General features: G+C 41.1%; 1 protein-coding gene across 4 annotated transcripts in view; it reads left to right on the forward strand.

Moving 5' to 3' along the window:
• Positions 1–8,005, forward strand: part of POLH (DNA polymerase eta) — a 49,635-nt gene that overhangs the window by 20,435 nt on the left and 21,195 nt on the right. For all 4 annotated transcript variants that reach the window (XM_021937322.2, XM_003897648.4, XM_009205248.3 and 1 more), the window contains 4 exons: positions 2,263–2,366; positions 5,089–5,208; positions 5,775–5,898; positions 6,409–6,474. In XM_021937322.2, the coding sequence (XP_021793014.1) occupies positions 2,263–2,366; positions 5,089–5,208; positions 5,775–5,898; positions 6,409–6,474 (414 nt within the window). The remainder of the gene's footprint in view (positions 1–2,262; positions 2,367–5,088; positions 5,209–5,774; positions 5,899–6,408; positions 6,475–8,005) is intronic.

An 8,005-nucleotide genomic window follows, 5' to 3' on the forward strand; every position in this document is an offset into this window, starting at 1 on the left:
TGTTATAAGTAATTAGAGATGATTTAAAGTATGCAGAAGGACATACAAAGGTTATATGCAAATACTACACCATTTTATATTATGGGAGTTGTGCATTTTATATATGGGACTTGGGATTTTGGCATTCACTGGGGGTCTTAGGACCAATCTCCTGCAGATATTGAGAGATGACAGTATTTCCTTAATGACTGAACTGTCTGTAGAAAAAAGGAAGCTAGTCTTTGAACTTATATACGTTAATCTATTTCCTTTATTTTCACTTTTTTATTATTTTTATTTATTTATTTTTTTGAGATGGAGTCTCGCCCTGTTGCCCAGGCTGGAGTACAGTGGCCTGATCTCAGCTCACTGCAGCCTCTGCCTCCCGGGTTCAGGTGTTTCTCCTGCCTCAGCCTCCCGAGTAGCTGGGATTACAGGTGCACACCACCATGACCGGCTAATTTTTCTATTTTTACTGGAGACAGGGTTTCACCATATTGGCCAGGCTGGTCTGGAACTCCTGACCTCAAGTGATCTACCCACCTCGGCCTCCCAAAGTGCTGGGATTACAGCCATGAGCCACCATGCCCAGCCACTTGCTGAATTTTTTTGTATTATCTTGTTATGTGGAGTTGCCTAGGTATTTTATGCTTTTGCCTATTCCCTGTTTTCTTATGAGAGCAATAAAAGGAATAATAAAATTTTATTAATTTAGACCACTATTTTAATTTAGGGTACACAGACAGTTCCCAAAAATTCAGGAGCAGAATAACTGGTTTTCTGATTAATTATGAATAAAGTGTAGCAAGAGCCCAGGACTTCCATCCCTTTCTGACCAAAGCTCAGTAATTGGGCAGTGGCTGATTATCCCTGGTTGATACCTTCTCCTTCTCCAAGGAAAGTTGCCAAACTACCCATCTGAAATTTTTTTTTTTTTTCCTGGTTAGATGAAGGGAAAGGAAACAATGGCTTTGGTGTAATTTAAACCAGACTAAATGTTGCCTGGTAGAAGTTCTTAACCAATCTCTCTAGTGAATTTAATGATTTTATATTTTAAAACATAATTATAAAAATATAATTTTTAAATTATATAAAAATATTTTAAAAATTATATTTTTATAATTTGCAAAATACCATTGAAGTGCTTTACTCTTAGAAAAGATTTATCTTGGCCGAGCACAGTGGCTCACGCCTGTAATCCCAGAACTTTGAGAGCCTGAGGCTGGTGGATCACCTGAGGTTGGGAGTTCGAGACCAGCCTGACCAACATGGAAAAACTCCATCTCTACTAAAAATACAAAATTAGCTGGTCATGGTGGCTCATGCCTGTAATCCCAGCTACTCAGGATTCTGAGGCAGGAGAATCGCTTGAACCCGGGAGGTGGAGGTTGCAGTGAGCTGAGATCGTGCCATTGCACTCCAGCCTGGGCAACAAGAGTGAAACTCTGTCTTAAAAAAAAAAAAAAGTTCTCTTTGGAGACTGAGGTGGGCCAATCACGAGTTCAAGAGATCTCAAGGCCATCCTGGCCAACGTGGTGAAACCCCGTCTCTACCAAAAATACAAAAATTAGCTGAGCATGGTGGCATACACCTGTAGTTCCAGCTCGGGAGGCTGAGGCAGGAGAATCGCGTGAACCCAGTGAGGGGGAGATTGCAGTGAGCTGAGATCGTGCCACTACCTTCCAGCCTGGTGACAGAGCAAGACTCTGTCTCAAAAAAAGAAAAAAAAAAGAATTATCAAGGATTTAAGCTTTTTCATTTTTAAGTGTTATTTATAAGAAGGTGTTTGTTATTGGAGAATGGTTTTGAGCCCAATCTCTATAACAGATACTAAATTATGATAATTTGTGTTAAATTGGGGACTCAAAATGGACCAACTATTAAGAAATGTAAATGGGATAGGGTAAAGCAAGTATGTTTCAGCATTTTTATATAGACACACTAAGAAATGCATCTTGCTTGAGTTTCTCCTGTAGTCTCTCTACTTTTCAAACCTCTTGAAGTAGGAATAGACGGGAAGGAAAAAATGACTAGAGGAAAACTGAGAATGGGAGAGACATGGGAAGAAGAGTGAGGATAATGATGTTGTGGGATATCAAGTTTTAGAGATGTCTTGAGTTTCTGGTTTTATTTTTGTTTTTAATGTAGAAACCATTGGTTACAGCCATTAAGCTCTGTGTGTGTGTGTGTGTGTGTGTGTGTGTGTATGTTATGTGTATGTTTATATTCACCAACTTTGGTGGGTTGACAGTAACGAGGTTTTTACACTTTGCATGCTTCCAGGTCCTGGCAAAACTAGCCTGTGGACTAAACAAGCCCAACCGTCAAACCCTGGTTTCACATGGGTCAGTCCCACAGCTCTTCAGCCAAATGCCCATTCGCAAAATGTAAGTATTCAGGCAGCACGTTAAATTTCATTTATATCCATGTGTAGAACCTCTCTGGTTGTAGTTTCTTGTGTTAGTAATTAAGGACAGGAGCCAGGAGAAATAGGTACCAGGCAGTTAGAAGGAAGACAACACAAAACATTTTGAAACACACGCTGAGACTTTTATTTTTATTTATTTATTTATTTATTTTTTAAGAGAGAGTTTCACTCTTGTTGCCTACACTAGAGTGCAATGGCGCAGTGTCGGCTCCCGCAACCTCCACCTCCCAGGTTCAAGCAATTCTCCTGTCTCGGGCTCCTGAGTAGCTGGAATTATAGGTGCTGACCACTACGCCTGGCTAATTTTTGTAATTTTGGTAGAGACAGGGTTTCACCATGTTGGCCAGGCTGCTCTCAAACTCTTGACCTCAGGTGATTCGCCCTCCTCAGCCTCCCAAAGTGCTGGGATTACAGGTGTGAGCCACTGCGCCCAGCCATGCTGAGACTTATTGAACCTTCAGTTCTGGGTTATCTGTGGCAGATACTTAATCCTGAATTTTTAAAAAAATGAGCCAGGTGTGGTGGCTCACACCTGTAGTCCCAGCACTTTGGTAGGCCAGGGCAGGTGGATCACTTGAGCCCAGGAGGTCAAAACCAGTCTAAGCAACATAGTGAGACCCCATCTCTACAAAAAATAAATAAATAGACCAGGTGCGATGGCTCACGCCTGTAATCCCAGCACTTTGGGAGGCCAAGGCGGGTGGATCACCTGAAGTCAGGAGTTCGAGACCAGCCTGGCCAACATGGTGAAACCCTATCTCTACTAAAAATACAAAAATTAGCTGAGTGTGGTGGTGGCGCCTGTAATCCTAGCTACTCGGGAGACTGAGGCAGGAGACTCAACTTGAACCCAGGAGGCGGAGGTTGCAGTGAGCCGAAATGGCACCATTGCACTCCAGCCTGGGTGACAAGAGCAAGACTCCGTCTTAAAAAATAATAATAATAGTAAATCAGGTTTTAGCTGTGTGTTTAACTTCCCTCTAGACTTTTTATTCAAGTCTGTTATTAAGTAACAAACAGGAATTTTACTTCTTTTCTTTCCTCTAATAGCAAATCAAGGTGTTCAGGGCTGCTGAATTTCAGCTCCCAAAGTAGGCATTAGAGAAGAAGCCAAGTCAAATGAACAGGTTGTGTCTACCAGTTGTGTGGCTTTGACAAGGACTTATAATATTGTAGAAAGGATAAGGTAAAAAGCAATAGTAAAAGTGCTGTCATAAGACTGCATAATTGATAAATGAATTGTACAGGTAGAACAAACTTCACAAAAGAAGGGAGTATTTGGAGAAGGATTTATAAAAAGGCATGGGATTTTGTTTTGCGATTTGGCACAATTTGGAGAGTCAGACTAAAACAGTAAAGCATTACTGATTTGGAGAACTTTTTAGCACAAAGAGGGGAAAGTATGAGATATTTTCAGTGAACTGGGACCTAAAGTAGTTCAGCTGCACCATATTGAGGAAGATAATGGAAATAGACTGAAAAGATGATTTAAAGACAGATTATAGGGAGCCTCAAAGGCTAGGCTAAAGAATTTTGACTTTTTTTTTTTTTTTTTTTTTGAGACGGAGTCTCACTCTGTTGCCCAGGCTGGAGTGCAGTGGTATGATTTCGGCTCACTGTAGCCTCCACCTCCTGGGTTCAAACGATTCTCCTGCTTCAGCCACCTGAGTAGCTGGGACCACAGCTGTATGCCACCACGCCCGACTAATTTTTGTATTTTTAGTAGAGACGAGGTTTCACTATTTTGGCCAGGCTAGTCTCAAACTCCTGGCCTCCAATGATCTGCCTGCCTTGGCCTCCCAGAGTACTGGGATTACAGGCATGAGCCACTGTGCCCAGCTGACTGTGTTTATATTTAGAGCTCACTGCAGCCTTAACCCCTGGGTTCCAGCAATCCTTCTGCCTCAGCCTCCCAAGTAGCTGGGACCACAGGCACATGCCACCATCCCCAGTTAATTTGCTGGAGTACAGTGGCACAATCTCGACTCACTGTAACCTCTGCCTCCTGGGCTCAAGTGATCCTCCCACTTCAGCCTCCCAAGTAGCTGGGACTACAGCTGCACACCACCACACTCAACTAATTTTTTTGTATTTTTTTGTAGAGACAGGGTTTTGCCATGTTGTTCAGACTGTTCTCAAACTCCTGGGCTCAAGTGATCCACTCGCTTCGGCCTCCCAAAGTGCTGGGACTACAGGCGTGAGCCACCACACCTGGCCTTAATTTTTTTTGTAGAGTTGGGGTCTTACTTTGTTGCCCAGGCTGGTCTCAAACGCCTGGACTCAAGCAGTCTTCCCGCCTTAGCCTCCCAAAGTGCTAGGATTATAGGCATGAGCCACTGTGCCCGGCCAGATTATATATTCTTAAGTAAAGTTTTAGCCATGGAAGGGATTTATTTTGTGTTTGGGATTTTAATCCCCAAACAGGACAGCAGGTATTGTACAATTGAAAGTTTTATATACAGTTTACTTGATAGTTAATCAAGGACTTTAGCCTTTTGGTTATGTTATTGTTAATCTTCTCCTCAAATTTTAACTCCCAGAGTAACTGAATTCCCAGAATATATGCTCTCATTTGTCCTGAACCTTTTGGAAAGCTACTTACAAAGTAGAATGTCTTATGTTTGCTGCTAATTAGATATTTATGATGTGACCTATCAATTCTTTGTCTCCTTTGTTATCAGCCGTAATCTTGGAGGAAAGCTAGGGGCCTCTGTCATTGAGATCCTAGGGGTAGAATACATGGGTGAACTGACACAGTTCACTGAATCCCAGCTCCAGAGTCATTTTGGGGAGAAGAATGGGTAAGTGATTCATTTTTTTTTTTTATCATAAACTTTATGGAGATGCAACATTCAAATATAGACAAAAGCATCTAGTAAAATCTAGACCTATCTTTAGGTTAACATTTGTTTCTTGAGATAATTTCACTGGTCCTTCTTACTTTAAAATCTTGGGTCACTATGGCCTATCAGTCTAGACTAGTTTTTTCCATGTACCTGGGTGGTTGATAGATAGGATTTGTTACTTTGATGCCCGAGTATATACTAATTACATCATTCATGCATGCTGAGATGCTATGTTCTCTTAAAATGCTTGTGTTTAATGCCCTAGCAAGCACACACACACTTGGGGATATGAATCAGTGGCTTGCTTGGCATTTTTCCAAAAATACAAATGATGACTTGGCTTTAGAAAGTAGAACCAGTATTCTCATTGTCCATATATTGCACTGGAATTCACTGAGAAGGGCAGGATTTTGTCAGAGGTCTAGTACACTAAATTTTGGACAAAGTTTTAGTTATTTGGTTTTGTTTTAACAAGAATAATCATTTAATTTCACCTTAACGTTTTTTGCTGGTCTTATTAGGTCTTGGCTGTATGCCATGTGCCGAGGGATTGAACATGATCCAGTTAAACCCAGGCAACTACCCAAAACCATTGGCTGTAGTAAGAACTTCCCAGGAAAAACAGCTCTTGCTACTCGGGAGCAGGTAAGCAGGCATTCTTGACAGAACAGTACCTCTTTTAAAGGGGTCAGCGAGTAGGTTTTGGTAGCTGTGGAAGGTTTAATAGGTTAGAGGAGACCTTTATAAAGTATGAAGAAAATAGATGTTCTTTCCTTGGGTTGAAAATTGACTAGTTTATGATGATTACTTTTTTCTCTTTCTTCCATCGAGATAAAATGGAATTTCTCATTTGTTTAGTAGATGGAGACTTGGAAAGCCTAGGATATTATGCTTCAAGTTTGGGTCTTGTCTTTTTCTCAGAGCTGGAACATGCTTGAAAGTCACCTGATGACAAACCAGCAGGAAAAGAAAATGAAAGGCTTGAGCTAGGGCAGGACAGAAGGACTGGGAACATTTCTATGATCTGGTGATCCTTTGATTATGGGGAGTCTTTTGTGCACAGTTCTGTTTGGGAGAAAAGAACAAATACACCATCTAGTTCTTAATAGACTTCGAGTGTTTAAATGAAATATTAAAGTCTCAATACTTTTTTAGGTACAATGGTGGCTGTTGCAGTTAGCCCAGGAACTAGAGGAGAGACTGACTAAAGACCGAAATGATGTAAGATTTTCTTTCTTTATTCTTGGGGTGGGCTTTGCGATTTACATATCAGCTGCTCTTTACCTTATGGAGCAGGAACAAAGACAGAAAAAAGTATTAGCATAGGAAATATCTGTTTTCTTTCTTTTTCTTTTTCCTTTTTTTTTTTTTTTTAAAGACATGGTCTCACTATCTCCCACACTGAGTATCATGGCTCACTGCAACCGCGACCTCCCAGGCTCAAGCTCTCCTCCCAACTCAGCCTCCTGAGTAGCTGAGACTACAGGTGCATGCCACTACAACTGGCTAAATTTTTTTATTTTTTGTAGAGACAGGGTCTTGCTAGGTTGCTCAGGCTGGTCTTGAACTCCAGCCAAGGAAATTTTAAGAAATCTTTTTTTTTTTTTGAGACATAGAGTTTTCCCTCTCGTTGCCTAGGCTGGAGTGCAGTGGCATGATCTTGGCTCACTGCAACCTCCACCTCCTGGTTCAAGTGATTCTCCTGCCTCACCCTTCCAAGTAGTTAGGATTACAGGCACACACCACCATACCCGGCCAGTTTTTTTGGTATTTTCAGTAGAAACGGGGTTCTACCATATTGGCCAGGCTGGTCTTGAATGCCTCATCTCAGGTGATCCGCCCACCTCAGCCTCCCAAAGTGTTGGGATTACAGACATAAGCCACTGCGCCCAGCCAGTAGTGGCAGTTTTAAGCACATTTTATTGTGTATATATGATGTTTACAACATGATGCTATGGGATACATATAGTAAAATGGTTCCTGTAGTGTAGCAAATTAACATATCTATCATTTCACATACTTTTTTGAAAAAAAAAAAGTAGTTAAAATCTACTTAAAATCCCTAATAGAATTTTATTAACTATAGTCCTCACTTGTACATTAGCTCAATAGACTTGTTCACCCTACGTGTCTGCTACTTTATGTCATTTGTATCTCCCCATTTCTTCCTCCCCTCCCCCATCCCAGGTAACCACTGTTTTATTCTCTGTCTCTGTATATTTGACTTTAAAAAAAAAATTCTGAACATTTACATTTTTCTTTCTAATGTTAAAGACATCTGATGATTAGTTTCTCTCCTTTTTTTTTTGAGACTGAGTTTTGCTCTATCACCCAGGCTAGAGTGCAGTGGAGCAATCTTGGCTCACTGCAACCTCCGCCTCCCAAGTTCAAGTGATTCTCCTGTCTCAGCCTCCCGAGTAGCTGGGATTACAGGTGCCTGCCACCACGCCCGGCTGATTTTTTTATTTTTAGTAGAGATGGGGTTTCACCATGTTGGCTGTGCTGATCTTGAACTCCTGACCTCATGCGATCTGCCCATCTTGGCCTCCCAAAGTGTTGGGATTACAGGCATAAGTCACCACACCTGGCAGTTTCTCTCCTTTTAAAATAGCTTTATTGACATATACTTTACATACCATAAAATTCAACCATTTAAAATAGTTCAGTGGTTTTAGTATATTGCAGAGTTCTACAACTATTCTACAATCAACTTTAGAGCATTTTTATCACCCCCAAAAGAAATTCTGTACCC

The sequence above is a fragment of the Papio anubis genome, chromosome 6, assembly GCF_008728515.1.
Source record: "Papio anubis isolate 15944 chromosome 6, Panubis1.0, whole genome shotgun sequence".
NCBI classification, from domain to species: domain Eukaryota; kingdom Metazoa; phylum Chordata; class Mammalia; order Primates; family Cercopithecidae; genus Papio; species Papio anubis.